The sequence below is a fragment of the Cervus canadensis genome, chromosome 25 (assembly GCF_019320065.1).
Source record: "Cervus canadensis isolate Bull #8, Minnesota chromosome 25, ASM1932006v1, whole genome shotgun sequence".
Classification (NCBI taxonomy): Eukaryota; Metazoa; Chordata; class Mammalia; order Artiodactyla; family Cervidae; genus Cervus; species Cervus canadensis.
Genome location: NC_057410.1, coordinates 13,436,590 through 13,459,524, shown reverse-complemented (window position 1 = coordinate 13,459,524; position 22,935 = coordinate 13,436,590). Strand labels below are relative to the sequence as shown.

General features: G+C 41.5%; 1 protein-coding gene across 1 annotated transcript in view; it reads right to left on the bottom strand.

Annotated features, from left to right (window-relative positions):
• MYRFL (myelin regulatory factor like) overlaps positions 1–22,935 on the bottom strand; it is a 122,567-nt gene that overhangs the window by 49,128 nt on the left and 50,504 nt on the right. Inside the window, exons 6-11 of the mRNA XM_043447547.1 lie at positions 19,232–19,382; positions 14,878–15,073; positions 12,779–12,855; positions 10,853–10,963; positions 8,689–8,779; positions 1,286–1,486 (exon numbers count right to left, since the gene is read on the bottom strand). Of these exons, the coding sequence (XP_043303482.1) occupies positions 1,286–1,486; positions 8,689–8,779; positions 10,853–10,963; positions 12,779–12,855; positions 14,878–15,073; positions 19,232–19,382 (827 nt within the window). The remainder of the gene's footprint in view (positions 1–1,285; positions 1,487–8,688; positions 8,780–10,852; positions 10,964–12,778; positions 12,856–14,877; positions 15,074–19,231; positions 19,383–22,935) is intronic.

The window sequence follows — 22,935 nt, the reverse complement described above, 5'->3', positions numbered from 1 at the left end:
TGATCTGAAGCACAGACAGTTCATCTCTTTCTAAAAGGCAGAAGCATGGTATCTAAGGTTGGTATCTGGAAATGTGTATGAGAACCTCCCAACCCTGAGAGTTCCCATCCGGCTAGTAGGTCACATCTCTTCTAACATGAACCGCAACTTTGCAATCAGTATAAAAGTCTACAATTACTGCCTTTCTCTGGGATTCTCTCAGCCAGCAAGGACATTCCTTGGCTACTTTAGAAAAACCAGTGCAGATCTGCACTGGGAAAGGAATGCAGTCTGGAAGCATGGCCAATGATTTACAAATTAAGTCTCCTATTAACTGAGAAAGAATACGGAAAGGAGATTTAAAAGCACCATTCTGCAACTGCCTCAAAAATGTTTACAGGAGATGCAGTATGTGTGAGAAGGTGGGGAAGGGGCAGAAGCTGTGAATGGGAAACAAAATTAAGGTTGGCATGACCTGGCATCTTCATCCTGACCCCTTAGGTCTTCATAGCATTTGTGACTTTCCAAGATGATTCAGAGACTTATTGTCTCCATGGGTTAAAAATTATAAAAGACTCAGTGGGGTTAGGCAGAGAAGCATCATCTCTACCTTATAGATAAAGACACTGGCATTTCAGTGAGATTAGGCATTTTTATCCAGGCAAGCCCAAAGTGGACAAGTAGCCTCCTGCTTTGAAGGCCTGATTTCTGATGTTTATAAGGCACGCATGCCTCATTACAGAGGGAAAAAGTCTTGACCTGGAAACGGGATGATGGGGTTGCCTGAGTGAGGACTGAGGAGGTGAAGTTTCTCTAAGTGTTCTCAGAAGGATGCTGAGCAGGGAAGACAGTGGCTGGCAGGCCTGGCACCAGGGACTCTGGGAGGAAGAAGGTGGAAGGCCCAGGGGAAATATGAGCAAGAACGGACCTAAAACAGTGCTCAGAAGATGAACAGGGAGATAGAAGGGTGGAGATGGAAAGGAAGGCAAGCTCCAGTGGTTGACAACAGAAAAGCAGCAGCCTGTGGAAAATAACTGGGAGACTTCTTGCTTGTGAAGCCAGTGTCACGCTGCCATGGCCCACTACTCCTGGGAGGTAAATGCATTCTCTCGGGTAGGAACTGCATTATAGTTTCAGCAGAGACACCTAACGACTCCAGCACTCATAACTGTTAAGAGCCATGTTTATCTCATGCCAGCAGGTGACGTGGAGAGATGCCTCGTGCCCAGCGTGTCAGAGGCCAGGAGAGCCCAGAACTCCTGATTTGGGTGTCAGAGGAGGTGTCCAAGGTCTGCCCCCTGCTCACCTCCTGGACATTCTGCTTTGCCCGGCTGTCAGAGGGATGCATAATCGACCCCATCACTTTCATGTTGCCACAGACAACCAGGGCTTCGTCCGGTGCATCTGTGTTTATGCCCACTCGCCCGTGACAAACGACAGACTCTGGAACTTGTCCTCGCTGCCATAATGCATCAATGTCATTTTCAAATTGCCCAGGGTTGGAGGCCTGGAAAAAAAATACATAAATACATTACAATTAAAGTTATGGACATAGGAACAAATGATTGCTTTATTCCTCAAAGGAAAGCAGAATGTTAGCTAAGTCTTTCACTTGAGAATCATTTGTCAGATGGGACATTCTGACATATTCTAATAATTGCAGCCCCAGGAGAACAAGGAAGTCTCCTTTAAACGCTCTGTATCCTCCACAGACCCCCGCCCCCACCTCCACCTGCAGGAACACAGCCTGTCATGGTTTGCAACATCCGGTTTCTACATGGAACTAAAAATGTGTCAGTTATAGTAGGTGGATGATAAGGAAGAAGAAAAAAACCTCAAAATGAGTATCTTTTTAGGGAGAATAATAATAATGATTTAAAACCAGAATATTATGTCAGAAAATATTACAAGTTTATTAAAGCTCAGATAACTTTTAAAAGCCCTTGCATTTAGCTAGCCCTTTTATAGTTTCAAATCACCTTCATGTTTATGATTTCATATACAGTCGACAAACAAATGACAATACAAGCATAATTCATACACCTCAGCTTTTCCCTAAGCACAGATTATACTGAAGGAAGCATTGTAACAGCTACATTTGCTGAGTGCTAATCCACGCCCCAATTCCATGAGATAAGACCCTTATCTTTCTTTTACTGATACTGAGACTCTAAAAGAATAAGCCTATTTCCCAAGGTCACAAATCTAGTAAGTTCTAGAGTTGCAATTATACTTCCTTTGATTATAAAATAATGATTCTAACTTTGACTTTTGTGTGGTATTGCATAGAAGCAGCCCTGGCTGAATGCAGTCTTCAAGGAAAATCCAAGTGGATCTATTAGACTAGAGAAAGTTTTAGAGGTTTTATTGTTATATAAAAATTTTTTGCCAAATAATTTTCTACTGTACTGCTTTCCCTCTGCCCCATTTCCCTGTAGCCAGTGAACATATTTCCACATAGCTTTTCAAAAACAATTTATTTATATGTTTGGCTGCGCTGGGTCTTAGTTGTGGCATTCAGGATCTTTTGTTGTGACATGTGGACTCTAGTTCTCTGCCTGGGGATTGAACCCTGGGCCCCCTGCATTGAAAGCGTGGAGTGTTAGCCACTGGGCCACAAGGAAAGTCCCATATTTCTACATATCTTTGAGTGGGGAATCAATGAATCCATCAAAATCCTCACAACAAAATAATGTTTTTAAAATTATGACCTATCCTTCTCTACCTGCTCTCTTGGTATTATTTGAATGTCTTTACCATAGTCATGTGCTACTAATTTACAAATAATAATTAAAAGAAATCTCAAAGTTTATTGCTAAGTTTGGGTTCAGTTAGGAAATTCAGGTGTCTTCCGCTTCCAGTTTCATTCCCACCTGTCTGAACCTTGATCTGCTTGGAAGACTCAACCATTGACACCACATAGACAAAAGCAGGGAAAGAATATACAGCGACAACTTTGAACAGTATTTTGTGTGAATTCACTTGAACAAAGAGCTTTTCTGCAAGGTCCCCAGAGCCTCCTTGGTTGTGAATGGCAATTTGGCTTTGACTCAAATCCTTTTATAGTGAGCAGTCAACTAAATCCAAAGGTATGCCATATAAAATGCTGATGTATTTTCCTCTACTATGAACATAATGAGCCACTTCAAGGAAACAAAACAGGACGGTGATGGATTTTCTTTTTCTTAATGAGCTCTGGGATAATTATTATCCTGGTGGTAACTTGATAGTACTGGAAGAGCAGATATAAGTAGGTTCAATTTGGGGGGAACAATTACAAGAATCTCACTTGGCTTTCACCAAATGAAAACTCAAATTCCTAAAACATATTCAAATCATTTTGGAATGGTCCATAGATCTACAAGGTTTAAAATACAGAGCCTTGAAGAGGATTCCTCCTCAGTAATGTGTGTGTGTTCAGTTGTACCTGACTCTTTGCGACCCCGTGGACTGTAGCCTGCCAGACTCCTCTGTCCATGGAATTCTCCAGGTAAGAATATTGGAGTGGGTAGCCATTTCCTTCCCTGGGGATTCTTCCTGACCCAGGGATCAAACCTAGGTCTTCTGCATTGCAGGCAGACTCTTTACTAATGGAGAATTTTATTATAAAATCTGTGAACTTATTTCCCTTCTCTAGTAACAGGAGTGTTAATGTATCAAAGCAAACTGAAGTGGAACCACAGAAAAACATTCTGGGATCACGAATTTGTGCTCAGATGTGGCCCAATAGTGGTTGATTGCTATCAAATGCCAAAATCAAGTTTACAGAGTACTTTTATTGTTTATCCCACAGCCTTACATATTTAGGGATGACCTGAACATTTTATTCTATGTTGTGACACAAACTGACTGTGTGACTTTGGGCCACTTAATTAACCTCCCTCTACCAGTTTTCTCCTCTGAAGAATACAGATAATAATGTCTTTACCTATCTTATGGGGTTGTGGGAGTTAACTGAAATCATGTATGCATGAATGCTTTGTAAAAATGAGGATGAATGGTCTCAGATTCATGCTCAATACAATCTGCTGGGCATAGTGAGCACCATTCAACCTGTAATCAATCTGTCCCCTCAGTAGCATCTGCAGAGCTACACAATTAGGAGGGAGCTCCCTCCACAGAGAATACAATGGAAATGGCGCCCCCTGCAGATGCTTGGGATGGGAACCATCACTAGTAGCAAAGTTTGGAAAGGAAAGCTGGATTTCTTTGCTTTATCAGTTTGGGCTTCTAAAGAGCAGCCAAAGAGCATAATACGAAAGCTTGAGCTGAGGAAGGCAAGAAACTCGTTCTTGTACCTTTTGAAAGGTCTATCGAAAATGGGCCTAGAGATGCGATCTACCAGCACTACTCAAAGTGTGGTCCAGAGGCCAGCAGTGTCAGCATCCCCTGGAAGCTTGTTAGAAATGCATAATCTTGAGAAAGTAGCACTGAAACATATTCATTACCATCTGTAAAATAGATGGCTAGCGGGAAGCTAGTGAGAGTCCCTTGGACTGCAAGGAGATCAAACATGTCAATCCTAAAGGAAATCAGCCCTGAATAGTAATTGGAAGGACTGATGCTGAAGCTGAAGCTCGAATACTTTGGCCACCTGATGCAAAGAACTGACTTTTTAGAAAAGACCCTGATGCTGGGAAGGATTGAAGGCAGGAGGCGAAGAGAACGACAGAAGATGAGACGGTTGGATGGCATCACCGACTCAAAGGACAGGGAAGCCTGGCGTGCTGTGGTCCATGGGGTCGCAAAGAGTCAGACATGACTGAGTAACTGAACTGAACTGAAGTGAGTGGGAAGTTGCTCTACAACACAGGGAGCTCAACCCGGTGCTCTGAGACAGCCTAGGAGGGTGGGATGGCATGGGGCGTGAGAAGGAGGTTGAAGGGGGAGGAGACATATGTGTACTCATGGCTGATTCACATAGCTGTCCCCAGAAACCAACACAACAATGTAAAGCAACTGTAAAATTAAAAATAAATTTTAAAAGATAAATTAGAAAAAAAGAAGTGCATGTTCTCAGACATCTCCAACCTACTAAACCAAAAATTGTGGAGGTGGGACCCAGGCATCCGTGTTTCCACCAGCTCTCCAGGGGATTCTTATTCTCAACATAGTTTAAGAATAACTTCTTTATGTCATACACTAGTTCCATACCACTATGAAAGGGCTCATGAGTTACCCCTTCTATAGTTAGTAGACTGTTCTGTTGAACTCCAACTGCACAGTGAGACAGACATTGCTCTACCCACTGATTCCTTTGTGTAAATAAAACTTCAGCTGAACTTCAGAAGAGGTGTGTGTGTGTGTGTGTGTGTGCAGGTCGAGTGTGTAGGGGAAGGGAAGGGAGGTTTGTGGTCAGAAATGGGCACGGGCCAGGGAAAACAGAGATGGTACCTGGAGTGACTCTGTTCTCCCCCCATCCCTCACCATCCTTGCATCTGCATTCTTTCTCTTGTCTTTCCCGATCCTGCATGTGGGTTTCCCACCTTGTGGCACTGTGGTTGCAGAGCAATAAAAGAGAACTAGGGGGGACCTGCCCATTTTTATTCTTCTGGAAAAATAAGCTGGAATAAATTAATGGTTTTCAAAACTAGGAAACCCTGGCGTGTCTTTGAAAGGCAGACAAAACTGATCATCCCTCCTGCTCGCAACATAGCCCTTCCAACCAGGTTTAATTATGTGTTTTAGGAGAAGAATGGAGCTGAAGGAAAGTCTAGCCATTAACAAGGAGAATCGAAGGAGCTCTGCTGGGGAATGCTCCCCAAAACAAAGAGCTGGGAAACAAATCTGTTCTTTGGAGTGAGCTTTAATTTCCATTAAATTGGTCAATTTACAGTATGGGACCAAAATATCTTTCCAAAGCTGTTTTGATTGACAATCTGGATGAACAATTGCTGGATCCTGCCCCTGTTTCTCTCCCCTCAGAGAATTCTGAAGAGCTTGGTCTCCTGAAACACCCCCACCGCCCACCTTGAGGCCTGAAATTCATCTACTCCAGTCTTCAGGCTGTGTGTGCTTTGCTTAGTCACTCAGTCGTGTCCAGCTCTGCAACACCAATGACTGTAGCCCACCAGGCTCCTCTGTCCATGGGGATTCAGCAGGCAAGAATACTGGAGTGGGTTGCCATGCCCTCCTCCAGGGGATCTTCCCAACCCAGGGATCAAACTCAGGTGTCCTGCATTGCGGGTGGATTCTTTACCATCTGAGCCATCTGGGAAGCCCAACCTTCCTCCATACATTCACCCTTATGTTAATTTCTGCTACGGGGAAAAATGACTCAGTTCTCAAAATGAATCTGGATTTGCTAAATGCAATTTGCAGGTCTCCATATAATGTGGTCAGGTCTTATCTTTGTCACATTTTTCTTCCTTCATTCTAGAACTCGAACTAACAGACCCAGGCCTTGGCACAAGAGGGCATATCTGGCTTTTTTGTAGAATATAGGCTGGTCTGCCCTCTGCTCAATCCATGGTACATATACCTGTTTAACACCCTCTAGAATCTCAGGGGCAGGAAACGTGCTCTCTAAAACTCACTGATTCAAACAATAATGCCATTTCTTAAATTCAGTTTTTCTCTTAGTTGGTTTAAACATTATATACTTAAATAAATGCAAAAGTCTGCATTCATTTTCACTCTGCATTTGGGGTTAGAACAAAATAATCTCAGTAAGATATTTCCAGTGTGAGGGAAAGACATTATTACTATCATTTTTTTTCTCATTGTTGTTAGGGTAACCCTTGTGTTACCCAGCATACATATAGAATAGGGTATTCTCTTTAACCAAAAATTATGGCTAGAAGAAAGCCATTGAATATAGAACACACTCATTTTTAAAAAATAAAAACTTAGTGAATAATATGATATCCAGTCTATACTACACATAATTTTTTCAATAGTCATACTTAACATGCATTACAGAAACTTTGGACTTCTCAGGGTCATCATCATGAGTTAAATTTTCACTGAACTTTGGGTACAAGAAAGAGCCCATTAGCAGAGAGTTCTGGGAACAGCATGTCCAGCCATGTTCCCCTCTCACTTTGCTGCTGTGGAGACTTGCACGGCAGCCTAAGCAGAGCTTTGCAGGGGCTGTCAGCAGGAAATGGAGAAATCTCAACACCAGGTAAATTATTTAAAGTACGCAGGTGACTAGCAGACTGCCTGACTTAAGCATGAATGTCACCACTCAAAGCAGCAGTTTCCTGGTACCCGATCTACCCCAGTTAAAAAGAAAGTCATTGCCTGAATTTGCTCCTTCCTGTGAGGAATCAGAAAAAACAAGCAACCTAGGTTTCCAGACTTGACTTTAAATCACATTTATTAGCACACCAAAGCAATTCCAGATGACAGCAGGTGAGGTGTCAAAGACCACCCCGACCCTGGCTGAGGTACAGGCCGGAACCTCTGCCCTTGGCTCATGACCTAAGGAGGGGTCCCACCTGCCTTTGCCCCAGAGGAGGCTGTTTTGCCGAAGCTTAGATCAGGCCCCACAGAAACACAGTCCGCGTATGCGTGCTGGCGGGCACACAGCCGGCCTCACCCAGGGACATCTGGACACACCAGTGTTTTACTTCATTTCCATCATTACTTTACTTCCAATAAAACTCTGAGATGTAGTTTCAAGAGTTCCACTAATAGATGGCTTGTTATTTTTTATTGACTGAAAGAATGACACAGAGGGCCCTTTGTTTGAGAACAGCTCAAGGCGAGCTGTGGAAGACTCACTTCCCCAAATGGGCAGCTCTTGTCCCCAGGCCTGAGTTTAACAGCCAGGTCAGTGGGCGAGCCCCGCTGTGAACTAGCTTCCCTACTGGAGTGTGCACGTCCCCCTGTGGCACTCCAAAGAGCCATCACCCAACAGCCCCGCCAGGGCTGCCAGGCCTGTGGTTACCTGCTCCCTCATGGCCCTGGCATTCCCCGTGCTGGCCAGCCTGGCCGCACACCGCTGCAGCTGCCAATAGCTTTGTGTTTCTGTGGCTGCCAAGACTCCCGTCCAGAGCTGTGACCAATCATTCATTCAGCAAAGCGCGCTGAGCCGTTACTATGCTCTGGGCAGCAGCCTAGAAGCCCCTGGGGTCACCAATCACTCTGGGCCATGGGATGCCTTCCTGCCTATGGCCCCACCCTGTGGGCTTTGGGGTCAGAGGGAACTGGGTTATAACCCAGGCTCCATCATTTACCTACTAGCTTTGTGCCCACGGATGACTTTGTCTCCCTCTTAAGCCTTAGTTCCTCTGGGTGTAAAGAATGTAATGTAAACGTGAAACAATGTAGAATGATATCCTATAGAAATTATGTATCCCAGTGCCTACAACATACTGTAAAAACCGGGGCTTCTCAACTACGGCACTGCTGACATTTGAGGAGGAGTAACTCTGTTGTGGGGGCTGTCCTGGGCATCATAACGTGTTGAGCAGCATCCCTGGCCTTAACCCACTAGATGCCAATAGCTCCCCTAGGTGTAACAACCAAAACTGTTTGCAGACATTGCCAAATGACCCACGGGAAACAAAAGTTCTGGCTGAGAACCACAATGTAAAAACTAAAATAGCAGTGTCTGCTATTACTATCATTATCTTTGTCATCACTGGCAATTGAGAAACTGCATACTCCATGCATTCCACTGAATATGTAAAGTCTTCTTAGAGGGGAAAAAACAACAACAACAACACATGGGATCCTGAAAAGTCAAAGAACCGCACTTACCCTTACAATGATCCGTTCAGAGATGTGGGCAGACAACAGGTAGAACTGGTCTTGGTTAGCAGCATACAGTCCAACCACCAACATGAAGTATCTAGTTCAGAAACAGCAAACCAATGCCAACACATCAGGAAACAAGAGACATAGTTTGAGCCATCAAATTGTAATTAACAGAGAATTTACCCAGATGGGTTTACATATTTAAAGATTTTCTCTTCCACTCTAATTTGCCCCTCCTGTGAAATCACAGAGGCGTTGGTTCACTCACTGTTGTTCTGGGTCTGCCTGTCACTCAGCTTGAAGGACGAGTGTGGTGTTTTGCACGCCCACAACAGCCATCACTGGGCCGACTGGCTCGGCCCATCAGTGCTGGCCTGGGGCAGGCCTTACGCCGGTGCATCCCTGGGCCCTCAGCACAGCACCGCTCACATACACACGCACAAAAAAGTCATCTTAGAGGTGCCTTTGTCCAGACCATCCAAGCCACACATCCTAGGCCATAAGGCAGGGGGTGGGGGGGTGGGGGGTGACCCCAAAGGACTCGCCCAGCCACACAGGCTCCTTCCTATCCCGATCTGCTCTTGGTCAGGTAACCTGCACCTTTCATAGCCTCCAGTCATGACTTCAGTCAAAAACCAGAACCCTCTCTTCCGATTGTTATCAAGGCGATCTTCCTCACTATTTTAACTGCTCTTTATGTGTATCACTGATGAGACACTTTTAAGATTAGACCATTTCTTCCTCTTTTTTTTAAAGAAGTATGATGCATTTTTAAAACTTTTTATTGAAGTTAGTTTCTGCTATACAGGAAAGTGAATCTCATATATATGTCCACTCTTTTTTAGATTCTTTCCTCACACAGGTCATTACAGAGTATTGAATAGAGTTCCCTGTGCTATACAATAGGTCCTTATTAGACCATTTCTTTAAAGTCAAAATATAAACTATCCCTATAAGAAAAGCATTTACTTTAAGAATTTCATTAAAAAAAAAAAAAAAAAAAACTTCGCCAACTTCTTCTGTAGCACTCTAAACCGTCTCCAGTCCTTAGGGAGTAAGATTTTTCCCCTGAAACTAAAGTACGTCAATAATTGTAATAACTGTTACAATGATGATAGTAATTAGCTACCATCCACTGAGTTCTCAAAATGTGCCATGTGCTGGGCTAAGCAGTTTATCTACATTATTTCACTTAGAACCCCAAAACAACCTTATTGGAGAAGGATATGGGTATTGAACCATTTTTACAGAATAGGAAAATGAATCTCAGGGAGGTTAAGTTCCATGCTCAAGGTCACCCAGCTAGTAAATGGCAGTATCAAACAGTCAAACTCAGTTCCCTCCAACTCCAAAACCTTTGTTCTAAAATCAGTGGTTCCTAAACTTGAGCATGCATCAAATCACTTGGGGGTGGGGGGGCTTGTTAAAATATAGACTGCTGGACCTCACCCCAAGTTTTTGATCAGGTAGGTTTTTAGTGAGTCCCAACAACTTGCATCTCTAATAAGTGTCCAGGTGATACCATCTGTGCTGGTCCTGGGAGCACAGTGTGAGAATCACAGGTGTAAATCATTAATGCAAATATATTTTCAATCAAAAAAGGCTACAGCAGAGCTTCAGAACTCAGGGCATTAAAGTAGTGACCAGCACACAGAATTCAATAAATGCCATCAATCCTTAGCCCTCAGCCAGTCATAAAGCATGAACACATGGCCCCTCCAGATGCAGCTGTCCCCAGCTGCACAAAGGGCCAGTTTCATGGAAGAGAATTTTTCCATGGACTGGGGTGGAAGGGGCATAGTTTCAGGAAGATTCAAGTGCATTACATTTATTGCGCACTTTATTTCTATTATTATTACATCAGCTCCACCCCAAATCATCAGGCATTAGATCCGGGTGGTTGGGGACCCCTGCAGAAGGATCACGGGGAGAATGAAAACAAGCCACTTGAAGGCTGGACAGGAGAGGAGGCATCGCAGGGTGTGAGGATGGAAGAAGAACGATGTCTAAGGATAAATGAAATGTGGCAACAGACAGAGTCAGGGAAGGGAGGAAAGCAGCTGAGGAGGCCAAGGGGATCAGAGGGGCCTCTGGGGGCCCTGGGCTGTCAGGTAGCATAACCAGCTACCCCCCCCCCCCCCGCGATGCATACACACCACACCAGTACCTCTGGTCAGGGTTTGGCTTCCCCTTCTTTCTCATGTTATTTGCTGTGGTTTCGCTGAAGTGTAACCGGCCCAGAGTTACTTTGGTGACCTGGTCGGCCAGCAGGTTAATTCTAAAGCAAACAGCAAAAACACCAAGAAACTGTAAGAGAACTTAGTTCTTGATCATATCTGATTCATTCTTAGATTCTGAGGTATGTTTAGTCCCCCATTCTTATCACACGGTGGAGGACACCGATTTTTAATATAGTACCCACAGCCTAGTCAGGAATGGCTGCCAGGGAGTTACTCTTTGTTCGGTCCCTAAGTAACGTCCAACTCTTTTAAACCCTTGGATTGCAGCACACCAGGCTTCTCTGTCCTTCACAATCTCCTGGAGTTTGCTCAAATTTACATCCATTGAGTCAATGATGCCCTCCAACCATCTCATCCTCTGGCGTCCCCTTCTTCTCCTGCCCTCAATCTTTCCCAGCATCAGCGTCTTTTCCAATGAGTTAGCTTTTCACAATAGGTGGCCAAAGTATTGGAGTTTCAGCTTCAGCATCAGTCCTTCCAATGAATATTCAGGGTTGATTTCCTTTGGATTGACTGGTTTGATTTCCTTGCAGTTCAAGGGACTCTCAAGAGTCTTCTCCAGCACCACAGTTTGAAAGCATTATTTCTTCAGTGTTCAGCCTTCTTTATGGTCCAGCTCTCACATCCACACATAGCTACTGAAAAAACCATAGCTTTAACTATATGGACCTTGGTCAGCAAAGTGATGTCTCTGTTTTTTAATACGCTGTCTAGGTTTGTCATAGCTTTTCTCCAAGGAGAAAGTGTCTTTTAATTTAGTTGAGTGGTCAGAAATGCTCATTCAGCAGCAGTTCAAGTCCAGAGTACCTGACTCCGCAGGGCTGTGTGCGCCTTCATTGCGGCTCTTTGATCTCGACAGCAGGAGAGAAGCCCCATCACCTCTGTCTCTGTTGCTATAGCGCTCCCCTCCCGACAGAAGCGGTTCCTCTAGGTTCCTGGTGAACTCCTTCACATCTCCTTCACGTATTTGCCTTCTCCTGGCCTGGCTGTGGGAAGCTGCCTGCTCCTGAGGTAGACCACACACAGCCTCCCAGCAAGGGAAAACCAGATGTACCAGGCAAGTTCAGAGCTGTCTGTACACGCTTGAGCTTCAGGCTGAGCTCACACCTGGTCTATCCAGGCTCTAGCACTATCTTCTTCCCCAAATAGGACTGACTCCAGGTCAAATCATCCCCAGCCAGTCAGTCAAAAAGCAAGTCTCATTCATTTTATATGGTGCGGTCCACCATATTGTTTTGGATGATCCCAGTCCTCTGGCTTTCTTTTATTTGAAATATTATTTTCATTTATTTATTTCTTGGGCTGCACAGGATCTTAGTAGTGACATGTGGACCTAGTTTCCTGACCAGAAATTGAACCCAGGCCCCCTGCATTGGGAGCACGGGGTCTTAGCCACTGGACCACTGGGGAAGTTCCCTTCATTCTTTCTATTTTAGGGCTCATTAAGCAATCTAACAGCATTGCTTTAAGAAACAAGATAAATGAATTATAAGCACAGCATGGATCCAGAACTTTAAAATCAATTCAATCAGTAGCATGCTGATTTAAATGAAAAATTAAAAGGAAGATCTAATTATAATCTGTCTCGAGGAACCAAAGTTGTTAGCAAGGTTGTCAGTAATAAATATTCTGTAAATAATGATGACCTAAAAGATGGGGCTTTTTATACAGATTTTTTTGCAATTATTTCAATACATTTTACCTACTTTTGTTGATAAGCATGTGTTCATAATACTAACACATTATTACTAGTTTAGTTTGTATCATGGAATTCTTTTAAAATAAAATAAATTTGGCAATAGATTTTCTTCCCAAAAGATGTTCACAAGAGATTTCAGAAAAGAAGTTCTTACTTAACAGGATTGAATATCTTTTTGCTTCTGTCTGCTTGGGACTGTTCAATAGCAATTATTTGATTGGTGGCTTCTGCCTATGTAGAATAACAAAAAGTAATTACTTCATAATTAATTTCTTTATTAATTAAAACATTCATTAGTAAATAATTTTCAATTACTTAAAAAGTTTCCCAAGGCATTATGTTAAGCACTTGACAAGAGGCCCAAGTCACTGAAAGATGTGTAAGGACTCTGACCTTGAAGCAGTGCGCTATTGGTGAGAAAAGAAACAAATACCTGAAGAGCTAAACAAAGAAAACACAAGACAAGAGAGAACTTCAGGCAAACAGGGAACATAGAGCAGACCATGGATCCTCCCGACCCAGGGACTGAACCAGGGTCTCCTGCACTGCAGGTGCTGAGCTATTAGGAAATCCCCAAAACACAAGAGCAAGGCAGCTCAACAGATACATGCACTTACTCGTTCATTCATTCATTTCATACATACTTGTTGAGCACCCGCTTTGAACCAGGCATTGCATTAGGCAATAGAGGTGAGAAGACAAAGCTAACAGAAATCTCAGCCCTTTCAGAGCTTATTAATAAGAAATAACAATAAACAGTAAAAATAAATAAAACATAGGAAATGACATTTATTCAACAGTTGCTACAAAGTCTTCTTGTTATTAGGGAAGAGTAGCAAGTGTCTGCTGGTATCTGCCCTATGACTTGTAGGTATTTGCATAGTCACTATCTTTCCAGAAAGCAATTAGGCAACCAGTATCAAGAGTTTTAATACTGACCATATGTTCAATGTGCAATGCCTATTCTGGAATTTATTCTCATACAAAAATTAATATGCCTGGATGTTCACTGCAGTTTTATTACCAATAAAAAATTTACAGTAATACAGGAATTAATAAGGTATCTTGATATAATGGAAAACCGTATCATCTTTAACAATATTTTATAGTCTTTAATGATATTATATAATGCTATTTCCACAATATAATATTATCTATATGAGATTAATTTTAATAACAGAAAAAATAAGGAAAAATTAAGTTACTAAATGGTGGATCCCAAGTATGAATGAATTGTATCTCTTCTTTCATACTTTTCTATTTATTCCATAATGTCCACACTGGACTCATATTACTTCCACAATCAGAAATATATGTTTTATTATTGTGTGCTTGCTGTTTATTTTTTTGTGTTTGTTTGGTTTGCATTGGTTTTATTTAAGAGCTTGGTTTGGAGCAAGGGCAGCTGATGTGTTTAGCGGTGAAGAGCCACTAGTGGTAAAGTGCCACTTTGGGAGACTCAGGTTAGTGATCAGAAAAAAATATATGTAGATAATGGATATTCCTCACCCTAAGGAGCTGGATCTGAGGTAATAATGCAATAAATACTTGTTGACCACTCAGAAGTCATCCTACCTGCATTCTAATCCCAGCTCTATTATTTACTATTTTGAATGAATGGTGTGACTTTCCTGGGCCTCAGTTTCCCCTCTGTTAACTGGGAAAGAGGGAGCATTGACTAGATTAGTGGTTCCTTGGCTTTTTTAAGTTACAGACTTCTTTGGGAATTTGGTGAAAACTATGAACCAACTGCATATGGAAACACACCAGCCTCAAAAAGAATAAACTAATTACACTCAGCAAAAGAAGTCCAAGATTTATACACTAAAAACTTTAAAGCTGTGGTTTGAAGTGATGTTCTGCCAGATTCTGAATTGGCAGCTTCTATTTCCTGTGTCTTGAAGTATTTATTCTTAGACCCCATCCACCATGCTGTGAGGAAGCACAAGCTGTCCGGCAGAGGTCAATGTGGAGAAGAGCCCAAGGCCTCCGAGCTACAGCCCTCTTTGAGCTCCTGGCTGATGGCCAGCACAGACTTGACAGACACTCAAGTGAGCCATATTGGAAACTGGATCCAGCTAATGACTCCTGAGTAGAGCCAAGCCCTGACCAAGCGGCAGATTTTTGATCCAAACCAATGAGTGTTATTATTTTCAGTTGCTAAGTTTCAGGGTAGATGGTTATGTAGCAACAGACAACTGGAACACTTACTAAATGTTGGCTGAATGAGATGAAACTAAATAAAAGACTTACCTTAACCCCAAAAGCTTTCAAGTAAAACATTTCTATTGGCTTTAGACCCATTTGGGTTTTGACAAATTTTGGACTTCCCCAAACTTGAATATGGATGGTGATCTGAAAATGGTTCTTCTTTTGGCAAACAAAAGCTTCATCTGCTGGCGAAAAATTAAATCCTTTGTCTGTGACGACTCGATAGCCTACATCGGGTCTATGAAAAGTGGAAGCAAGAAACCAGTCTTACAAATATTTTCTACACATTTTCTTTCATGAACAATATTAATTATACAAACATTTTGGGAAAATACATTTTGGAAAGTATCTTTTGCTATATCTGAACAATGTGAAAGTGTTAGTCACTCAGTCGTGTCTGACTGTTTGCAATCCCATGGACTGTAGCCCGCCAGGCTCTTCTGTCTATGTAATTCTCCAGGGAAGAATGCTAGAGTGGGTTGCCATTCCCTTCTCCAGGGGATCGAATCCAGGTCTCCTGCATTGCAGGCAGACTCTTTACCAACTGAGCCACCAGGGAAGCCCTCTTGCTATATTTAATCAATCAATTTTGTTAATTTTAACCAAGGAAATGAAAATGGTATTTCAGACCACAGCTGGCTGTCTCACAGCCTTTTTTCTTCATGAGAAAGAAGTACAATTCTTGCCAAATGGAATCATTGTCTCCTCAGCCTGCCTTTTCGCTTTGTGTTTCCTACATTTCTAATTTGACTCCACTATACAATAGAAAGACTTGTATAGAAGAAAGACTTAGTTAGAAGTTGAGAAGTTACTATCATATCAAATATCTGGGATAGAATTCATTTTTTTCCTTCTTACAAAAAATCTCTCATTTCATCAGCATAACCACACTCACATAGTCCCTCAGATGAAAGACTAATCAGCTTCCTGGTAGTCATATGAAAAAATAAAGCAGACTGGTCATAACTACCAGGAATAGCTTTCAACCAGATTAACCAGAGTCAGTCAATCATGTTTACTGATTGAAAACATGTTTTCACTAAAGTATGGCCATTTCCTTTTTATCCTTCTGATCTGATCAGAGCACTGAATACCTACTATGTTGTTTACTTCTGCAGAAAAAAATAATAGGATGACCGTGGGGCAGCTAATCAGACTCTTGCTTTATTTGTTTTATCAAATCATTTCCAAGAGCTACACTTTATATATATGTACATGCTGACTTGCTGTAGTCGTGTCCGACTCTGTGACTATATAGACTGTAGCTCACCAGGCTCCTCTGTCTGTGGAATTCACCAGGCAAGAATACTGGAGTGGGTTGCCATGCCCTCCACCAGGGGATCTTCCCAACCCAGGGATCAATTCCATATCTCTTATGTCCCATAGGTGGGTTTTTTACCACTAGCACTACCTGGGAAGTCCTTGCATTGTCCCTATGTGTGGTTAAATACTTTTTAATGTTAATAAAAATAAAACCTATTTTTTTGAAGTTGTCATATCAAAAATAAAACCTATTAAACATGCAACATTATCAAGTAGAAAAGAGAACATAAAAGTTGAAAATTTTGGTAATTTTTTCTGTATGTGTTGTAGATATGGAACATAATTTTTAATGCATCAAGTTTCCTAAATGTTCCTCAGGAAAAGAGCGCCTTCCTAGAATGACACAGAGATGGCAGTACTTCCTGCTTTGTTTGCTCTCTGCTACTATGTGGATCTTTGCTTCCTGGGATCTCAGTTTGGATGGCTGCCATTTAATGAACAGCACAGACTCTCTACATTTTTTTCTAATTTCAGTGACAGAACTATGAATGGGTCTCTTGGGAAAAGAGTATTCACGTTCTTGGCACGCTAAGCACCTCACCAATGGATCAAGTCACTAGGTCACTGATTAGCCTCAAAGTCTTCTCAGGTGGCACAGTGGTAAAGACTCTGCCTGCCAATTCAGGAGACATAGGAGGCATGGGTTCTGTCCCTGGGTTGGGACGGTCGCCTGGAGGAGGAGGTGGTAACTCACTCCGGTATTCTTACCCAGAAAACTCCATGGACAGGGGAGCCTGGGGGGCTCATGGCATCGCAGAGTCAGACAGGACTGAGCGACAAGGGGAGCACAGGCTGATCAAAGGCCCCACAATCACAGTGCCCTCCAGCAGCAACGGGAAAATCCATTGAATGAAGGGCTTGATAAAAAGCAGGTATTTTAAGGCATCTGGGACTTTATATTGACTCAGGTTTCTGTAATTTGCTTGTCAAAAGGCTAGATGGATTGAATTGTATAGATTTTACTACAGAGGGTAGTAAGAACAGTTTTGATTAAGGAAAAAAAAAACAAAGGAAATATTTTTGTGTGTGATCTTCTATGTTTCACTGTCAAAAACTCTGAAGAAAAAAGGTAAGATTTGCAGCTCAGATATGAGCATTAGCCTGAAATTTAAAGACAGCTGTAAGCAGACACTATATCAACCCATAAAAATTATACAGTTGAAGAGTATTCTGAATATTAAAAAAAAGTCTGATTATAAAAACTATTCTATTTACCTAAGAGTAGCGATTCTGCTTTTGATATCAAAAGTTAATTATAAAATCAACTAAACTGGCCTTTTTAAAGGTCTTTTAACACAAGTTGTAAATATCATTCAAAAAATGTAATAAAATTTTAATCCCCTAACTTTATAATTTTCAGGTTATTTAGAAAAATTATGCTTTTGTAGCAAGTTAGATCTACTAATCTAAGCAGAGGCAAATGATTTTCTGTCTCAGTGATGTGAGTAGTGAATTCAAGATCTCCTGAGTTCTAATCCAGATGAATACCGCCAATCTTTTTTGCTTAAGGAAAGTGAATTATGGCTAAGCATTCAAAATAAAACTGCCTCTACATCTTTGAGTTGATACTACTCATGTATCCTCTTTTTTTTTCCAGATCAGTGAAGCATAGATTGACTGCTCAGATAAACTTAAAAAAGCCTACTCAAGTAAGAAAAGAGATAACAGTTACCTTGAAAACTTGATCAACTCAGATACATTACAGACTAGGAAGCATTACAGGTTTCGATTAAAATACTGTGCTTACGTGTGACAGTTTCAGACCTGGGTACTCATACATAAGATACTATATGGAACAACTCCCCCCAAACCATTAAATGACCTCTGACTCAAAACCAGGACCTTTGGATCCTTCTTTTCCTTTTCTATTGCACACAGCAGCAAAGATACAAGTTGCGACATTTCAGTGATACAACTAGCAACTTGCTTCTTTTTGTCTCCAATTAAACACATTGAGTCCCAAAGTCTAACTCCTCAGATTTTAAGGAAACGATTTCTTCCTTCTAGTTCATCCAACATAAAATTCCAAGTGATAAGTTTTGCTCTTAAAAAACTATTGGGATTAACATATATGCACTACTGACACTATGTATAAAATAAATAACTAATGAGAAGGTACTGTATAGCACAGGGAACTCTGTAGTCAATGCTCTGTGGTGACTTAAATGGGAAGGAAATCCAAAGAAGATGGGATATATGTATAAGAATAGCTGATTTACTTTGCTGTACAATTGAAACTATAAGCAACTATACTCCAATAAAAATATAAAAAATAAAAAATTATTTGGAGTTTGAAAAATACCTTGAAGACCCCCAAGTTTGTAGCCCAGCATTTCTCATTTCATATTATATTTATTAATTGAAAATCACATTCTTTACCCATTAACATACTTTAGTGTTTCAAGAAGGCATTTACAATCAGTGAAAATTCTAGAAGAGCTGGGTAAGTAAATTATATCCTAAGGAATAAAGAGAAGGCTGAAAGGATCTTTAAGAGCAATAGTGCATAAGTCTACATTTATTTCTTGAAACTATAATGTCATAAGAATCAGATGAAAATTTTCTAGTTTAAGGATATTTTGTATGGTTTGATTTCAGTCTCTTAATATAAAGCCAACCTCAACTATGATCACTACAGGCTATATTGACAAGAAAGGGGCAGTATTGAATTGCAACATCGATGCTGGGGGAGATAACAATTTAATATGCCCCCCAAAATAATTCTATGAAATTTTTAATTGACTGCAGGATTAAACATTAGTGATTTGGGAAATCTCCCTTTTCCAGCTTTTAGTTTAAACTGGGCATTTGATCTCAAAAAGATTCCCTCTTCCTCCATCATTTAGTGGGTAAATTATGAGTTAGAATTACAAATCTGGATTCTTGAAGACCAAAACTCATGTCCCAACTGTTTATTGTTAAAATGCAAAACATAAGGAGTAAGACACACTTTCTCACTGACAAATTCCATTTGATCAGAGGTAGACTCAAAGCCCAAATACTTCGATTCAGTCTTGAGAGTTAGCACTGCCTTGCTCCCCAGCCAACCATAGGGGTTCCTAAGGCCACTTACAGTTTTTCATATTGACTGTTTAATAAGCTGTGCCAAGGAACACTTCGGTATGGCTGCCACTTCAAAGCAGGAGAAGGCTGGTCCACAAGAATCGTGTTCTGTCTCTCACTGTCGACGTCTTGCACTTCGATGCTGTGACTCCTACCTGTCACTGCAAAGAAATTGGTGTGTTAGATCTTCCCTCTGAGGCTGTTTTTCCTAGACTCACAGACAGCTGCATGGAGCGAATGCATAGTCCACGTGTGAGGCAGAGGGACCCTGTGGGGAAAGACAAGTGTTGGGAAGCAGGGGGCATGTGGCTAGGTTTGTTTCCTCATCTGTAAATTGAGCAGCTTGGGTCAGTGATTCTAAGGTGCCAAGGTGAGCACTTGTTGGAAACATTGCCCTCGGTATCTATCTTCCGACATGGCATCTCTTCATTCCCAGTCTGTCTGGTTCTAGTGAATTCCATCCCCAGCCCAAAGAGGTGCAGTTTGAGTGAAGTCCATTCCCAGCCTGAAGATGGTAGGGAGCCCAGGCTTAATTAATAGAACTACGACACTCACTATTTGCATCAGTAATTGTACATACGTGGCCTAATTCAATCCAAGAAACATGGGTCTCTGTGCTTTAGGGAAGATGGGTTCAAAGATGCTGACTCTTTTCCATGAGGTTTGAATCTAAGACACATTCCCCAAAACTGCTGGCACCATTGTGGGACAAGAGAGAAAAGCCTGTCTGGAAATGAACCGGCCCAGCAGAAGGTGGAGTTGAGAATGAACACACCCAGTCCCAGCGGCATAAGTTTGAGTTCTGGCATCCTAGTACTAAATCTTGGGTTACAGGAGCCAATAAAGCCCCTCATTTGGATTTGTTGTTTGGTTGCTGCATCAGGCAGTTGGAGGGGTTTTTTTTTAATTGGTTTTGTCCTTTGCTTCTTTGTTTTTGCTCTTTGCAACCAATACATTCTAATTTGTTACAGGTCCCTTGTGACCCCAAGATTCTGTGGTCTAGCTTTTTAAGTTATTTATTCCCTTAGTGTCTTACTTCCCTCAACTGCAAAACAGAAATTAAAACAGGTGTCTTACCCGTCTTGCAACAACACATAAGCAGAGAGAATATCATAACACAAATGAAAGCGCTTTCAGAAGCTAATATGAAAACCAAGATAAATTAGCAGAGAATACTTTGTTAGAAGTTAGTATTAACTATATGAAACTGCTTCTTTTGTATACCAAAAATGGTCCAATAACAGCAATTTTGCATGTGCAAGCTTCTAGTTTTGCATAATCCTTGCAAGTTGTTTGTCTAATTTGAGTATGCCTCCAAAACTTATGATTCAACCACAGAAAAATTTTATGTAAATCCTATTAAGATGTTTGCTGTTTCCCTTTTCTGTGAGTTTTCTCCCATCACTCACGCCTCATATCAGGAGTGAAAGGGAAATAGTGTGTGTGCACAATGACTTGGTGATGGCTGTAAGCAACAAGTCAGGATATAACACCACCTTATATACAACATGTACTTAGCCCACTCACTGTTCTGTCTTTCTTTATACTTTTATTGAGGGCTTCTTAAATAAATAGCAGAGCTACTTCAGTTTGCTTTGTATCCCAAATGTCCCAGAAACTGTGTTTTTCTTGAGATAGCACTATTATGTGTCACCTAAGCAGAACACCTATTTTTTGAGTTTTGTATACAACCATTTCAGAAAAGGATTTTCTCAAAATCCTGTAAAAACTTTTTCCCAGCTAAGAATATATAAGGTCAGCAATGCTCGGAGTTCTTCATGTCCTCACTCCTCCAAAAGTTACCTGTCTTAAACTTTTCAAAACAAACAAAAAAACCTTGTGTGGTTCTCCTGTTCATACCAAGTTCAAAGAAAGGGAGAAACTAGCTCTTCCATCTTTTCTTTCTGCCTCCTGCAGTGGAGAGAGGATCAAGGAAGTTCAAGAGCTTGGAGTTTGGAACCATATGGAACTGGGTTTGAATCACAACTCTGCATTTACTGGCCAGTTAGGAAGTGGTCTAACATCTCTAGGCTTCAGTTGCTTCACCTGCAAAATGTGAGCAACAATACGATGCCTCCCAGGACTGTTGAAGGAATTCAGTGAGTCATGTCTGGAAGTGTTTACCAGAGCGTCTGCCTCCAGTGAGAATTTAAACAATGGTGCCTTTGGTTAGGATTACCAGCACTGTCATTATCACATGTACTCATTCATCTCAGGTGACTCAGTTATTCCTAAGAAGCTTTAGCAAACACTTCTTTCTTGGCCTCTGTGGTGGCTCTGTCTGATGTGAAATCATGTTGTGGGCCTGAGTGAATACCTGCTAACTCAGACCCTTTCCTACTCAAGTATGGCAGCAGGTGACAGGGAAGCGGTCAAAGGTCAGCTCTGCTCCTCTAGGTGCTGGTAGGGAGGGTAGGCAGGGGGCAGGGGGTTCTTCACTACTTGTGCCACCCAGGAAGCCCTTATTGAAGTATAATATTCATGAGAAAGAGTGCACAGATCATTAGTACACAATTTGATGCTTTTTAATAAAATGAGGTATACTGGGTAACTACCTCTAGATCAAGAAGTAGGATACTTTCAGCACTCTAGAAGACACACGCATGCTCTCTTCCAGTTACTACTTTCTCTTGCTCAAGAATAATCACTATTCTGATCCAATATCATAGAGAAGTTTATATAAATTATGTAACATCATATGTACTCTTACGTATTGGCTTCTTTTAACCAGCAATGCTTATGAGATCATTCATCATTGTTGCAAATGATAGTAGTTCATTCATTTTCCTTGCTGTATAGTATTCCATTTGTGGTTATTATAACTAACGCTAGTATGAATGTCTGTGGGGTCTGTTAGTGGGCATATGTATATACTTCTGTTCGGTGTATTCCTAGAAGGGGAATCACTGGACCATTGGATATGTTTCAGTAGATGTAGCCAAAGAGATTTATAAAGTGATTACAAGGTAAGGATTCTTAATCCCATTTAACAAATGTAGAAATTGGGGTTCAAAGACCTGAAACACTTCTTCAGTGTCACAATTGTTACCTGGGACAGATGGATTCAACATTTCTCTTCATGCTGCACTGAGGAAGTCTTGAGAAATGTAGCAGAAGAGAGAAACAGAAGTGTGAAGGCAGCAAAGTCTCAACTTTGGGGAGAAAACTCACAGCTTGCATCTGAATGTCTTTCAAAATATTTTCTTTTACTTTACTTTTTTTTTTTTTTGCTGTGCTGCATGTGGGATCTTAGTTTCCCAATCAAACCTGCGCCCCCTGCAGTAGAAGTACAGTCTCAGCCACTGGACCACCAGGGAAGTCCCTATATTACTTTTTTTAAAAAACTCTTGGTGAAATAGAAATCATGATTCTCATTTGATAATTAAGAAAGTCAGGCTTGAAAAAGTCCATGATTCCTGGAGACACGAGACAGGTACTTTTCCTGATTCTACACTGGAAATTCTTTCTCTGTGGACTAATGACCATGACTCTGGGGTTAAAAAACACTCATGCATTTGAAGTTTAAGCCATATAGGGCCATGAGCTCTCTTATATTTAGAATTTTCATCAGACAGGACCAGGAATCCTCTCATATTCGGGGTCCAGACCACGTGGGGCCAGGAACCAGCTGGCAGAAGCCTGCTCAACACCTACTCTCTCTCTAAGCAAGTTTTCACATCTGCCTCCAGCAGCCCAGTAATTCTTCATTGTGAA